This window comes from Daphnia pulicaria, chromosome 4 (genome assembly GCF_021234035.1).
Source record: "Daphnia pulicaria isolate SC F1-1A chromosome 4, SC_F0-13Bv2, whole genome shotgun sequence".
Lineage (NCBI taxonomy): Eukaryota > Metazoa > Arthropoda > Branchiopoda > Diplostraca > Daphniidae > Daphnia > Daphnia pulicaria.
In genome coordinates, this window is record NC_060916.1 from 13651437 (window position 1) to 13665716 (window position 14280).

Consider the following 14280-nt stretch of genomic DNA (forward strand, 5'->3'; position numbering starts at 1 on the left):
TCCTGCAAAACATCCATGCCGAGGGACATTTACAGCGAAAATGTTAAAACATTAAAGCGAAAATGAGAGAGAGGCGCGTGAGGTCCATTTCCGTGACGTCATATACTCGGTCGTACTTTCTCTATCAATTAAAGTTCTTCGTGTGTATATTAATATATAGTCTTATAATCGCTTATAATATCATTATTATGTCTTATAGTCCATAGATTTACTTGGCGAGTGATCAACTGATCACGTTTCGTCAGTTGGTGGAATGGCCATAAGAGGCCATGTTATAAAAGGGCCGATAAACGGCCAAGTATACTATAGAATATTTGGGGTGTTGGGTACTGTCGGGTACTGTATGCAAATGGAAAGTGGATAAGGTGTTGCGTCATCTAGAGAACCCAATGTCAAAGAGGATAAGATTTCACTTAATTTATAACTCCGCTCGAAACAAAGGCGCCCTAGCTCGGTGTTCCGGATATTGTTGAACAACACGATGATGGAGTATACTATATCAAAAAAAGAAATAATTACAATAGAGAAATACGAGTAGGCTGACTAATGTGGTCCATACAGACGATTTCGACAGGATTTCAACGGAGTTCGATTACTAAGTTAGCTTTGCATGACAGCTTACAGAAAGTACAAATTAGCTCTGTATAATTGCTCTTATAAGAGCTATTGACCAGTGTTTTCACTGATTGTACCTTGAGATGACTCATAAATAATAATTTCAGTATAAGACTTATATTGAAATAAAGCTACTAAATATTCGAAACTATATCCAACGAAGAGTTGGAATGCTTAAAATAATTATCTTTTAAAAATTTCATAATTTGCTGTTATAAATATGCCCCTTCCGATCCACTCTCAAGCTGGCATTATATAAATTAGATGTTGCAAAAATCCGAATGCAGATGTGATCGCGCGCTGTTATTTCAGACCAGCACCAGTATAAATGTTGCGATTTCAAACCGATAAGTAATAAACCTCGTTTTGGCAATGAAACTTATAATTGATAATAACTTTTTTATGACAGAGGAAACCACCAGCAGTTTACAAAAATTAAAAATTGAGCCATGTCTGCGATCTTGTGAAATCTGATCTATCGTAACGCGTCGTAACGTTGATTCCATTTTATAATTCAATCATTTTTCCTCATTTCTTTTCATGTCTCAATTTCACGCCGTACTGTCGAATATTAGTGGACGCGTGTGTTGGCTGGCTGCCGACAAATATCATCATCATGCGATGTTATTTCGAGACTAGCTAAGTAGCTAGCGTGTCCAAATCTAATAAAGTTGAATTAATTTTGCTTTTTTATTATTGTCACGCTGTGTCTGATAGAGCAATAATCGGGCGGCTATCAGAAACCTTCGCCGTTCACCCGAGAAGATATCAATTCATTTCTGAAATCTATAAGCGAGCGATGATGAAAGGCTCGGAATAGAACTGGCAAAATGAAACGATTTCACAAATAAAAAATATCACGACAAATCTAGAACGCGCGCTTTTCGGAAAGGTCAAATGGGTTTCATCGATTTATTCCGGTATTAGGTATATAGTATATACGATACATGCATAGCAATACGAGTACGAGTCAAAAATCATATCCTGAATAGATACGTACTGTAAGTTATTCCGTTCAGACAGCAAAAATAATACCAGTGAGTTCTTAGCGGTTCATAGACACAACATCGCATACTGTAAATAAATCTTGTATGTTAATTTAATACTCTGTGAATGTACAGTTCCGTTGGAGATGACAGATGTGCATTATATAGAGTGCTTGTTTATAGCTTTGTGAACCCAATAAAATAACCGACTTTCATAGCGGGCGGAAGCAATATATATATAGGAGCGATTCCCATGCATCTCTCGATAGACACGGTTGAAATCATATCGAGTTGATACCGTCGAGACGCTTGAAACGCTATTGAAACCATTATATAGGCCCTTCTCCTGTTCGAACAATAAAAAAGCCTCGCGTGACCAGATGAAGGCAAATTTCAAATAAGCCAAAAGGTCGGTAGCCGGCCGGCCCTCTTTATATGGCGGGAATGTCCAGCGGATGTCTAGCATATACTGTTTCCTCCTTTACATATTGTTCGCCATTCAAATGAGCATCTCGCGATCAACGGCGGAGTCATCGATCAAATAAAAGGAATTGCGGTTGGGCGCTTGACGACGAGGTGATTCAGTTTCCTATGTACATCATTATACTTACTTGCGCGATCTATTCCCGCCATCGTCGGGCAATGTTACACATCCTGAAGGTCAGCTTCCAGTCGCCCGCCCGCCCTCGTCATGCATGCTTGCTGGCCTAACGGCGGGCGGCAGCATGACGCCACTGACGCCCCGATTCGAGAATTGACGTCTGCTGATCCTTTTGCCACGGATTATTTATCTACTATTACTGCTGTTAAGGAACATCGTGATTTTTCATATTTTATTCACGCGGGTTGTTATTGCGTTTGCTCAGACAGAAGGGAAATTTACTAAGTACTATCAAGTTCATATTTTCTCTAGTCAGTTATTTGTAATCTCGAAAACTCGGATTCATTATAAAAACATGTTGCGTGTGTATAAAGCCATATCGTCCAAACAGATTTTGGCTCACAACAGGCCTGCATTAAGGTCATTCAGGGTTTATTTCGAAGGTTATAGGTGCCCTGCAGATACCAAAATCAAAGGATAATGTAAATGATGACGCAGGCTGTTTAATAAGACGAGCTGAACATATTATAATTCAAGAAACCGGAAACTCGATTAGTTCTCTTACGATATTATTTACTTTCTTTTTTGTTTTTCAATGTATTATGTAGATTTATTTTCACGCCTGGCGTCCTCAATATTTTCAAGATTATCCTAAGCCTTGTTTATTCCTTTCGGGCATCGTAACAGCCAGGTCAGTGTCGTCCGACCGGCCCAATTTTCTCCGGGCTGTTTCAAGCGACGCCAGAACGAGTCCCGCACTCCCGCTCGTCCAAAGTTATGTAACAATAACAAATAAACATATCGTTGATTGTGGCTCGCAATCACACGGCTGTTGAGGCAACCGAAAAGGATATAAAGCAGTTAAAAGGCAGCACCATATCTCCGCGCCAGCACGAAATCATATACTGTAAACAAGCCGCAGCTTTCTTGTCACGGTCGGTTTAAGCAAGTGGAATTAATGGTCTGCGCCCGTTTCGACACGTAATACGCAAACCAAAACAACCAGCACGTCTGGCTGAAACCAGAAAAAAAAAAACGAAATTCCAGCAGCCGAGAGTAAACGGATCCTTAAACAAAATATGTGTCTACACACACACGCACACACACAGCACACACACAAATAGAATTATTTTTGTTATCGACACGTATTTTTTTTTTGTCAGTAGCTACTTTATTTAGATAAGACATGCTTAGCTGTCGTGAGAAAAATTTTGGTATAGTATAAAAAGCAGTCTGTGATGTTGTGAACTCGATTAACGGAGAGCTGTATCATTTCAGATGATTTGATTTCCCCTGTGTCTCGACTATAGACACCCAACACAGACAGCACGGGGTGTGGGTCAGTGCGGTCAGGCGGTATACTTTACACGCAACAGAATGAACTATTCAAGGAGATTTACATTTCAACCTACATAGGTTGGCCCGTTGTCACAGTCGGAAAATATTAAATTTCATCTATCCTTTCCAGTGTAACTGTAAATTATGCAATTTTTGGTTTTTGTAAGGCTCTCATCGGTCCGGTGTAACCGTTCGGTTGCCGAGACCGATCACCCCCTAAAAAAATTCTAACAATTTCGGACCGGGCCACAGCAACGCTATTTGACATCGGATCTTCTAAAAAAAGATGAAAACATGCTTAGAGAAAAGGCTAAAAAACATTTCCCAGCCCGCCTAGACTTGATTTCGTTTATTTGGCGGGGTTGTTGCTTCATTCGATGTGATCCATTATCCCGCTAGGGGGCTCGTTGGCTTAGACGGTTATTGGGTAGTTACTGTTTTTTGTGTTAGGTTAGGTTATTTAACGAATTTAGTAAGTATTTTAATATTTCATTTGGATTGAGAAAGTCATTACAAATGTTTCTGTTTTGAGCACAACAAGCTTCTTAATTTGCTCTCTTTAAACCGACGCAACCGCGCACCTTGAACCGAATCGTAAGTAATTGGAAGATTTACTGATTTATGGGGAAAATTCACAACACATTATTACGAAAACTTTCGAACGGGTAATTAGTGACAACAGATACGTTGGTTTTCTTAACCTAGCGGACAGACAAGTGGGCCACTGACCAAGTCCGTCTCCACTATCCCCTGTTAAAGTTGCAATGCATAAAGTAAATAATATTAAAAATTAAACATGGCATTACGCATTACTGGTACAACAAAATGTTGTTCACCCTGGATAAATAGTGCATAATACTACAAATTCACAAACACTGTCATATTATTTATATTATTTAAAATATTAAACTTAAGTAAAAGAAAAACATTTAAAAGAAAATTTCACGTGTAGGACTAATCTGTTATCTTAGTGAAGTAACAGATAGGCAGTATATTATATCAAGTTTCTTTTTTTCATACACTGATGATCATACTGACCATATGACTGAGTCCCATGCTGTTGAGATTTCACTTCGCGACCATTATACACTAATATAGATCCTCTTTTTTTTGAAATTTAGAAACGAACCCTTCCGCCAGGAGGAGACGGATTGTAGAGTACTTCATTAGTATTTGAATATTCATTTCAAGTCTAAGATCATAATGCTGGGATTTTCTAGATAAGCCTTCCACAAATTGGAAAATCGCGCCATTGAGGCGCCATCAATCACTCGATGGTCAGCAGACCAACTAACTTGCATGATGGATGCTCTCACTACCTCACCTTTGTTGTTGAAACGAGGGAGTACCTAAACAATTCAATACTACTGAATCATCTGAATAATTAGAGGTTGCCGAAATTTATAAAGTACCTGGACACGTCCTATTGCTCCAATAGCAACCTCCGGCGGCATAATGACGGGTTTGGCATAAGTTCCTCCTATCTGAAATTAAAAGGGAAAACGTTTTAAACGAGGAATTTATAAAAAGTAATCAATAAAATATATTAAGAGTTTTATATCCAACCGATCCAATGTTGGATAAGGTGAAAGTTCCACCGGTTAAATCTGCAGTGCCCAAAACTCCTTTATTGCCTAGCTCCTGCAGCCTGGCTAGTTCGATAGCAACATCCATCACAGACAATGATTGGACATTTTTAACATTTGGCACAATTAAACCGAGACTCGTATCCATGGCAAATCCAATATTATGAGAGGCTCTAAATAAAGAAGTTTAATGATTATTTACATGAGAAAGAAACTCGTTTTTTGTGACATACTTGTAAGTAATATTTTCGCAGGCTTCGTCAACCGAAGCATTAAGAACTGGGAACTGTTGCAGAGCCATGGATGCAGCTTTAATGAAGAATGGCATGAAAGACAACTTAATGCCTCGCTCTTTAACCATTGGATTCTCTTTCAGAGAATGTCTCAGCGTAGCCATTGATGTCATGTCAATTTCATCACAATAACCAAAATGAGGAATTCGCTTTAAAAAAATAAGTATCTTGAAAACTGTGAACCGAAAATGTGAACGTGAAATCTCTTGATCATACCAGTGCATTAGTCATGGACTTTGCCATAGCCTTCTTAAATCCTTTAATCGATTCAGTGCGGTCCACTCCAACCGGACAGGCTGGTCTCACTTGCTGTGGGCTTTTTGTTGAAGGCGATGGCTGTTGAGAGGTAGCTGCAACAGGTTTAGGTTGTTCCTGAGGCGCCTGTTGTTTAGCTTTTGGGGCGCTCTTAGAGCTACGAAGAGTTTCAATGTGCCGAAGCATATCTTCCTTCAAGATACGTCCGTCTCTCCCACTTCCTTGTACATCTCGTAGATTTATCTATAATATTAAAACCAAGTTTTACTGACAGAATTTCCATTACAGTTCTGTTGCTCAAACATACCTTATGATCACTGGCCATTTTTCTAACAGCTGGTGTTGTCAATACCTTTTCTGCTGGAAGTTCTAGAGTATCCAAACTCTCGTCTTCTCTTTCACCGAGGGGTATGGCATCTTTTTCTTGCAACTCTTCAACAGGCTCTTCTAAAAAAAAACTATAAGCAACACAAAATCAAGTGAAACAATAACCACTGTTTTTTGTACCTGTAACTGAACCACTGACTTCTATATCTACCAATGGTGTACCCACTTTGGCCATATCATCTGTAGCATAATGCAACTTGCTTATGATTCCATCATAGCGACTGGTAATGGTAACTGATGCTTTGTCACTCTGAACCTCACAGATGGGGTCAAACTGAGCCACTTTATCACCTTCCTTGACATACCTTTAGAATTGATTACAATCTCATGAATACATTGGACAATAAATGTTAAACAAAGACTATTACCATTCTTTAACCGTAACTTCCGTGATTCCCTCTCCAATATCTGAAAGTTTGAATGGTACTTTCTCTCCATAAAAAGGTTTCGAAGAATGAAAAAATCTAGTAGTTATTGGATGAAATTGTTCGACGTGACCGCAGGGTCCGAAACGAGAAATAGGCAATGGGACGGCATTGTATTGCAATCGTGATTTCTAGGTGTTATTAAACACGGGATAAATTTTTAAATTATTTTATCGAATCAAGTTGACAAATTAAAAATCTAATTACCAGGTAGAACAACTTATGTTGTCGGAAACTACAAACAATTCGTCGTGAAGCAGAAGCCATGTTTACTCGAGGAAAACTTCTTACACTTATCACGTCAGACGGAGAGAAGATGGCGCTGAGTACGCACTTATATTTATTGACAATAATTAAAAATAAATAAATTTGCAAATATGGCAACAAAAAATTCGTATTTGTTTCAAATAAAAAAATACAAAATGTTCCAGAAATTATTTTTTATTCCAATTTTTTTTTTCCGATTACAGTTCAACAGTGAAGTCTAGATTGGTTCCAACTTAGCCAATTTGGAATCAAGGATGTCAGAGCCTTTGTTGGTTTGTTTTTGTAGGTATTTTCTCAAATTTTTAAGTTTTTCTAAAACTGCCTGTATGACACTGTCAATTTCGGTTTCAACCATTCCAACGAGCAAGAAAGAACCGCGATTGCAGCTTAGCCAACCTTTAATCTCATCAGAGTCTACTTCATCGATGATTGCCTGGCTAAAATAGGGAGGTTGCGTTCGTAGCTTGTCAAACTGAATTAGCTTTTTAACCGTCATATGAACAGCCGACTGTTCAACCCAATATTGAACTTTTTCGCCACTAGAGCTAAACGCGTTTCTCAGATCTTGGTCGAGTGGGTTACCGATAACTGAAGCCACTGCTTTAAAAGCAGCTTGCAATTCTTCCCCGACGCAAAATTTAAGAATGGAGCCAAGAACAAGACAGTTTTTGCTATCTTTCAACCACATTTCAGGTTCGTGTGAGACAGCTTCCAACCAGGAAGGGGAGGCATACTGGAGAAGTTCCTTGTGACGAGTTTCCATATCTTTTTTGCTGTTGGGATTGCCGTCTCCTTGCTTCAATATGTCAATAATCTGTGGATGGGTGAACTTGGGATCGCGACCAGCAAGCAAGTACATGACAACCTTTCGGCCGTGCTCGTGAACAGCAATATCTCTCCAGTTGGTAGCAATTTCTGTGACAATAGCTTTGGCGACGAGTTTGGTGTCATCCACGGAATCGAAAAGCGCCATCAGCACCATGTGGCCGTGCTCCTCTAAGCAGATCTTAGTTACGTGACCTTTGAAACTTTTGATGATATCCTATATAATTTTCAATAGACAGGCGGGTGAGATGATATTTCAAACACAAAATAAATCAAATTAATATTTACCTTTCGATCTTTTTGGGTACCATACCAGAGGCACGTCATTCCGACTCGAGCTCCATCGCGAGTGTGCAAAACTTGAACGACTGCCTGACGAAGACTTTGGATCATTTCAGAGCGTTCATTCTCTTTGCAGTGAGTAAGGTACTCATTAGTCAAACGATGCAATAAACTGTGATTGAAGACACCTTTTACAATTAAAAAATCGATTAGACGGTTGAATACAATCGAATATTGGTATCAAATCAACAAACCTTTGGCAATGATTGGTTCGATGGCCTGGTTCATATGCTTTAGGAATACTTCCCTCTTTTCGGGATGTTTAGCCAGTGCAGCACTCAACGTAGTAATGGACTCATCTTTAAATAGTTTAAATTCAGGTCCGTAAAATTCCTGGCTCAGCAGAGCGCGTTGACTTGCGTTAGCCCAATCGTTATATGCAGTTTCAACCACTTTGGAGGCGAACTGTTAAATAATAAAGAAATAATTAGTCAAATATTGAAATAAAGAAGATGGTGTTAAATAGATGCATACCTTGTGTTTCATAAGAAAGACAACTTTTCCGCTTAACGCAGTGATGACATAATTTCGCTGTTCCTTGTTACCATGGCGGAGAACTTTCATCAAGTAGAAATGTGCGTACTGTGATTTAGCCAAATTAACAGTATGGCTTTTAAGTTCATTGAATAAGGCATCTCTGATATCCTGAGATGATTTCTCAAACAAGCATTCAATAACTCTGGCTGTATCATGGGCAAAGACCAACTAAACCAAAATTTAATTGTAGAATTTGTAATGAATTACATTTCATTTCATCAACTTTTCACTTACCTCTGCTGCATGAGTTTTGATCAATCCATAGAGATCAGCACTAATGGAAAGTTGACGTTCTTTGGTAGTGTCTTCCCTTCTGAGTTCCTCCCAGAGCTTTTTGGCTTTAACAGACAGCAAATAGCGATTTTCATTCTCCTTGGTCTTTCGTTCAACTTTGAGTGCTTCTTTTTCCTTCTTCTTGAATACACTTGTCTGTTCCCCAACAGTCTTTTTGGCTTTCTTACCATTGACTTCTTCTCCTTCATGTTTTCTTTTAGGTGCTACCTTTGGTGCTGAGAAGCCAGGGATGACTACGTCACTTGAAGACTCTGTTTCTTCAGTTTTCTTTGATTTCTTTGAGGGCTTGACAACTTCAAAATCTTCATTATCCACTTCCATTTTCTTGGACTTTTTCTCCTTTTTAACAATGACTTTCTTTTCTTCTTCTTCAATGTTTTCTTCAGCATCAGCAGTTTTCTTTTTCTTTTTGAACATGTTTCCAACTTTACCGGAATCTTCTTCGACTACTTTTTCATGTTTGACTTTTTTCTTAGCTTCTAACTGGTCGATAAGTTTGCTTTCTGAATGAGTGAAACCTGGGGCATCTGCTACGATAACTTGCTTTTTGGTTTTCTTGCCAGCCGCTTTGTTAATTTTTAGCGTCATTCTTGTACTTAAAAGTTCACAACTGTTTTAAACTTGATTAAATAACCTACGGTCAATCTCGAGAAAGAAAACAACGCGTTCGTGCAGAAAACTATGGTCAACTTTAAGCAAAAAGTCAGTACGGCGCACGCAATATATTCCTGTCAAACACGTGGTTTGAGAATGCTTTCTGCTAAATTGTTGCCAGATTGCTCTGCAGCTGAGCAAGTTTACGAAGGAAAATTTAAAAAATTTCTATTCAAAACAAACTTAACCATAAATACTTCTGTAATTAATTTTTAAAATTTAAATGACATTAATTTTGATTAATCAAAGGAGTCATAAAAACAGAGCTCTGATTAATCGAGACGTATTTCATCTGGGATGCACCATATGACATTTGCGGGAAATTCAAAATCTATCATAATCAAAAGCTTATTTCCCACTTTCACATCATGAATGCACCACTACCGTGCCAAAGAAAAATCTATTTGAATACATTTAAGATTTTGATCGAAAAATTTGCTAATAAACAAGCTTTCATTCCCCTTATATCGACAGTGAACGTGCGACAGAGAGCAGTATCATTCGCAGATTTGCCACTAGTGCCACTGCTACGTTAATCATTTTTTAAATAATAATAAAAAATGTATTAGTTAAGAGTTGTTTTTCTACGATTATCAGAATTTGTTCTATTTAAAAAGTGATCATACTAAATTTTATTATTTTCCATGATGGATGGCACAGATTTAGATTTTCCGAGGCATTATTACGAAATATCATATTGAGCGTTTATTGATTTTCGCTTAAGAATAGGCGAGCATTGTTCAACGCTGTCTTTATGAATTGAAAAAGAACTGGAGCCAAATGTGTTCATGTCTTATCAGAATACTTCATCTCACGCCGACTTCTCAATCGTCTCGAAAAAAGGCCATCAGTTATCAATCCTTTTGCTTGTTATTTGGATCTTGCCCTTTGCTTCCAGAATTCTTATCATACCAGCAGTTCATAAGTTCATAGTAGTAATTTGAAATAACGACACATGAAAAAAATCGCAAGCAATTGAAATTTACGGGTTGAATATGTATTGTTTATTCGCATTCCTCAAGTTTTCACAGCTACATCACCAAATATAAAGTAGGCCACAAGTCAGACATAATATGGCTGGCGGAAACGATACACATTCTTGTGCACCATGCAATCATCCGTTTCCGCCTAATAGCCTTTTTCTCTCTAGGAATGATGAATCTTATTTTGAACCCATGTAATAACAAGAAGAGGTGATGTATGATATTTATCAATCTAGAAACTACAATAGGAGGCCAGAGTGGCAGGAGAAGTGGGGGAAAAAAAAAGACAAATTAAAGTTGCGGAATATCCGAGGTCAGGTAAAGAGGACAGAATCTATTCGTTAGAAGCCTCAAAGTATTCTTTGCTTCCAGCAGGATCAGCCTTCATGGATTTCTTGCCAGGAGTCCAGCCAGCAGGGCAAACTGAAATTGAAAAATGAACCAATTAAAGCAATGCTCATATTGTGTCGAGGAATTATAAAAATTACCTTCTCCATGTTTGTCAGTGAATTGGAAAGCTTGGACTAGACGCATAGTTTCATCAACGCTGCGACCGACAGGTAGATCATTAATGGTGACTTGACGGAGTCTCTGCTGCTCGTCGATGATGAAAAGGCCACGGAAGGTGAGACCCTCGTCCTCCTTGTAGACTCCATACGACTTGGAGATGGTGGCTGACTTGTCGGCCAAGAGAGGAATGTTGAGCGAGCCCAAACCACCTTGCTTGCGAGGAGTATTGACCCAGGCCAAATGACAAAAGTGGCTGTCGGTCGAGCAGGCAATTAGTTCGCAGTTGATTGCTCGGAACTCGTCAGCACGTTCGGAAAAGGCAATGATTTCAGTGGGGCAAACAAATGTGCTGCAAATAAAAATGAGATTTAGCATATGGCATATGGAACGAGCAGGTGAAGATGCTTACAAGTCAAGGGGGTAGAAGAACAAGATGACGTATTTGCCCTTGTAGTCTTCGAGTGAGATTTCCTTGAACTGTCCATCCACAACTGCGGTACCTTTGAAAATAGGGGCAGGTTTTTGCAAATCGGGGACTGGCATTTTCAATTCAGAAACAACGAGGGACTGTTGAAAAAAAAAGGGTTGGTTAGAAAAGTGGCACAAGCAATACACAGTAAAAGTAGATAAGACTTGACAAATAAGCCTGTGACTGCTAGATTAACTGAACAAACAAATGTCACACAAACTACGCACTACTACCGGCAGGAAATATGGGAGCTAGGCAACGGGAGCTTCGATTGTGCCAAGTCACGTTACTCGTTTACGTAATCAAGACGAATACATCTTAAGTTTAATTCCAAAAGTCAACATGGGAAAAAGAGCCTTAAACAATATCAGAAATACATTCTTATGACAAACTTAAAAAAACTTAATTAATTAAAAACTTGAAATATAAAAGCACGATACCGGCAAAGTGTTCAACTGGCTTCAGAAATTGACAGACGAATGGCAAGAAGACGATTCTAGAATGTCTTACAAAGAGGACGTGAAACGCCGCTAGGGATATTTATTATTTAAGCAAAGGGGAGCAGCGGTGAAAGGAACAAGAAAAGAAAGCTGTACAGCAGCGCCAAACTAGGTCACAGCGGTATCGGTAAGTACTAACGGGATCGATTGCTTAGCACGAACGACGCGCAACATTTGAACGAACAAAGGGATAAAAATAAAATACCTTTTTGTGAAGATCGAGGAGCGAGTGAAGGCACGTCGTGAGATCATTGAGCTGAATAAGTTGAGCGGCGTCGGCTAATGAACACTGGGGCGATCCCTGTAGAACTTGATGCATAGCGGCCACAAAGCTTTCTACAGGTTTAGCCAAAACGGTACTAGGACTTTGAGCGTAGCTGACGAGCGATGTCGTCGAGGAAGCATTATTATTATTATTTTCAGCGGTTGATGGCACATTAAGATGAGCAGGTACATGGAATTGAGCAGGCGATGAGGTACCCGATTTACGGGAAGTAGAAGAACCGGCCGAACTGGTGGCCGGATGGTCGCCATCTTCTTCAGCGGGACTAGGCACGGAATGCTGGCTGGTTGGCGTCAATTGACCACCGTTCACTATCAATGGAGAGACGCCGTCAATAATAGCCTCAACAAATTGTTTCACAAAGTTGGACCTACTCTGATAACGGTAGCTGTCGACAAGATGGTGGTCGGGACTGGAGATTCGTTCACGTTTGACAGCCGGTGGATCGTTGGCAACGTGAGCCAGCATTTGTAAATTAGCCTCAATGTCTGGATGGTGGCTGTGGCCATTTCCATTGCTGCTGAATGTGCGATTGGACGGAATGGCACGATCGGGATTGGAACGTTTCCTGGGCCGACGTGTCGATCCCGACGAAGAACGTGACGCCGGAACAATGGAGAATCGAGAAGTTTGTTCGTTTTGATTAGCGTCCTTGATTAAAGAAGAGGACCCGCCATTCTGTTGTTGTTGCTCCAATTTTGCTTGATGGCTAATGTTTAATAAAATATGATCGACAATGCTTTGAGCTTTACGACCCTCTGGAATTGCATCATCATCGTGGTCGTTGGGTTCCGGAGAAGACGATTTCTTCATGGCCAAATCGAGTGCAGAGTCGGCCATCTTGGGCGAAGAAGAACCGCCATTGTGGCGATGGTGGTGATGGTGGTGGTGGTTCTGCTGTAGGGGGTGGTGTTCAGAGATCGGCGGGAGCTGCAGTTGTTGCTGATGTGCCTGAGGGTTGTTGGCCGAAGAAGAGGATGAGGTGCTGAGGTAGGGGGAACATCGCGGGACGATGCCCTGGAGGGCGGCGAATGCGCTAGCGATCGACAAACCGCCAGATGGCAATCCTGCAGAATTGCTCAAATCAACTAGGCCTTTTTCGGCGGCCCACATGGTAAGACTAACTGGAACGGTTGCTGAACGTCGAGATGAAGAATTGCCATTGTTTGCTGCTCTCGATCGAGGTGATGCCGCCGCCGACGACGTTGATGTTGCGTTGTTGTCGGGAGTAGCCGCTCCCGAACCGTTGCGTTGATTCTTTCTGGCGCCACTGTTTGGTGAGGGCGTTTTAGATTGTGTCAAACCCGATTTGGCTTGTGCCATGGCCACCGTGAGCGGGCAAGCGTGCCGTCTCAATCCGCCAGTACCATCTCTCGGCGTGTAGTGAACGGGTTTGAAACATCCATTACAAACGGCGTAGGGTAAAACGGCACCGTCGACTCTGACACGTTTGAACCAACGCCAAGCTTCCGATTTACCAGCCTCGAATGAAACCAATTCCAATCGTGGAGACTTTAACCGGATCATATCAATGATCTCTTGTTTGTCTACCATGCTACTCATTTTTGGAATATTTTTTAAAACAAACAAACAAAATAATAACAAAATAAAGAGATCACGAAAAAATGGCGCCTTTTGGCGCAAACACACACGCACACTAGCACACGAAATATTTAATCAAAGTTGATGGTAGGGGGTGGGAATAAATTTTCGCGTCAGTTAAAAAAAATTAAACACGACACGTCGAGCGTTCGAAAGCAGAATGACCGTGAGTTCTAGGCTTCGGACTTTTCGTAGGGGATTGTAGAGGGGGCTGCTTTACACACACACAAGGGGTCGGGGTTGTTAGCCCCCTCCCTTTTTTTCCCTTCCCTTCTCTTTTTTTTGGCTCTTCCCGCCACCCCGCCACCCTCTTGTCAACTTTTATCCGAGCCCCCCTCTACTATACCACCCTCCCGGTTGGTTCAACAGCCGCCCGGTTGTTGCTTATGGATTCACCCGATTTTCCGTCGACCCACTTCAGCAGGGCCCCCAACCCCCCCTTTATTTTTCCCTTGCCCTTTTTTCTGTTCTTTCTTTCTTTCTACTTTTTACCCTCGTTTGCTTCTTCCTTCCATTCCGGGGGTACAG

The 14280-nt window shown here is 40.5% G+C and overlaps 3 protein-coding genes across 5 annotated transcripts; all 3 read right to left on the minus strand.

Moving 5' to 3' along the window:
• Positions 1-4480: 4480 nt before the first annotated feature.
• On the minus strand, positions 4481-6803 carry LOC124337018 (lipoamide acyltransferase component of branched-chain alpha-keto acid dehydrogenase complex, mitochondrial-like). Of its 2 annotated transcripts, none has more exons than XM_046791024.1 (9): positions 6694-6803; positions 6430-6617; positions 6182-6366; positions 5982-6118; positions 5636-5917; positions 5360-5568; positions 5107-5299; positions 4953-5024; positions 4481-4889 (listed from the first exon to the last, which is right to left on the minus strand). In XM_046791024.1, the coding sequence occupies exons 1-9, from the start codon at positions 6751-6753 to the stop codon at positions 4722-4724; spliced, it is 1494 nt and encodes a 497-aa protein (XP_046646980.1). In that variant the 5' UTR covers positions 6754-6803; the 3' UTR covers positions 4481-4721. The 2 variants fall into 2 exon arrangements, with proteins under 2 accessions (XP_046646980.1, XP_046646979.1); XM_046791023.1 differs by having other exon boundaries at positions 5982-6121.
• Positions 6804-6911: 108 nt separating this feature from the next.
• On the minus strand, positions 6912-9511 carry LOC124336935 (pumilio homolog 3-like). Its single transcript, XM_046790871.1, has 5 exons — positions 8692-9511; positions 8395-8625; positions 8115-8325; positions 7867-8048; positions 6912-7795 (listed from the first exon to the last, which is right to left on the minus strand). The coding sequence occupies exons 1-5, from the start codon at positions 9337-9339 to the stop codon at positions 6971-6973; spliced, it is 2097 nt and encodes a 698-aa protein (XP_046646827.1). The 5' UTR covers positions 9340-9511; the 3' UTR covers positions 6912-6970.
• An 869-nt stretch (positions 9512-10380) lies between these two features.
• On the minus strand, positions 10381-13905 carry LOC124336924. 2 transcript variants are annotated; one of them, XM_046790855.1, is made up of 5 exons: positions 12525-13905; positions 12073-12461; positions 11308-11465; positions 10877-11247; positions 10381-10811 (listed from the first exon to the last, which is right to left on the minus strand). In XM_046790855.1, the coding sequence occupies exons 1-5, from the start codon at positions 13711-13713 to the stop codon at positions 10723-10725; spliced, it is 2196 nt and encodes a 731-aa protein (XP_046646811.1). In that variant the 5' UTR covers positions 13714-13905; the 3' UTR covers positions 10381-10722. The 2 variants fall into 2 exon arrangements, with proteins under 2 accessions (XP_046646811.1, XP_046646810.1); XM_046790854.1 differs by having other exon boundaries at positions 12073-13905.
• Between the last annotated feature and the right edge of the window lie 375 nt (positions 13906-14280).

Excerpts from the sequence above, each read along its gene's own strand:
- LOC124337018 (XM_046791023.1), bottom strand. The coding sequence starts at position 6,753 with ATGGCTTCTGCTTCACGACGAATTGTTTGTAGTTTCCGACAACATAAG. Across the intron at positions 6,618-6,693 it reads AACATAAGTTGTTCTACCTG|AAATCACGATTGCAATACAA; the intron begins GTAATTAGATTT and ends AATAACACCTAG. Across the intron at positions 5,300-5,359 it reads TGCGAAAATATTACTTACAA|AGCCTCTCATAATATTGGAT; the intron begins GTATGTCACAAA and ends TTCTTTATTTAG.
- LOC124336935 (XM_046790871.1), bottom strand. The coding sequence starts at position 9,339 with ATGACGCTAAAAATTAACAAAGCGGCTGGCAAGAAAACCAAAAAGCAA. Across the intron at positions 8,049-8,114 it reads CGAACCAATCATTGCCAAAG|GTGTCTTCAATCACAGTTTA; the intron begins GTTTGTTGATTT and ends TAATTGTAAAAG. Across the intron at positions 7,796-7,866 it reads GTACCCAAAAAGATCGAAAG|GATATCATCAAAAGTTTCAA; the intron begins GTAAATATTAAT and ends AAAATTATATAG.
- LOC124336924 (XM_046790854.1), bottom strand. The coding sequence starts at position 13,713 with ATGAGTAGCATGGTAGACAAACAAGAGATCATTGATATGATCCGGTTA. Across the intron at positions 11,466-12,072 it reads TCCTCGATCTTCACAAAAAG|TCCCTCGTTGTTTCTGAATT; the intron begins GTATTTTATTTT and ends TTTTTTCAACAG. Across the intron at positions 11,248-11,307 it reads TTCTTCTACCCCCTTGACTT|CACATTTGTTTGCCCCACTG; the intron begins GTAAGCATCTTC and ends TTTTATTTGCAG.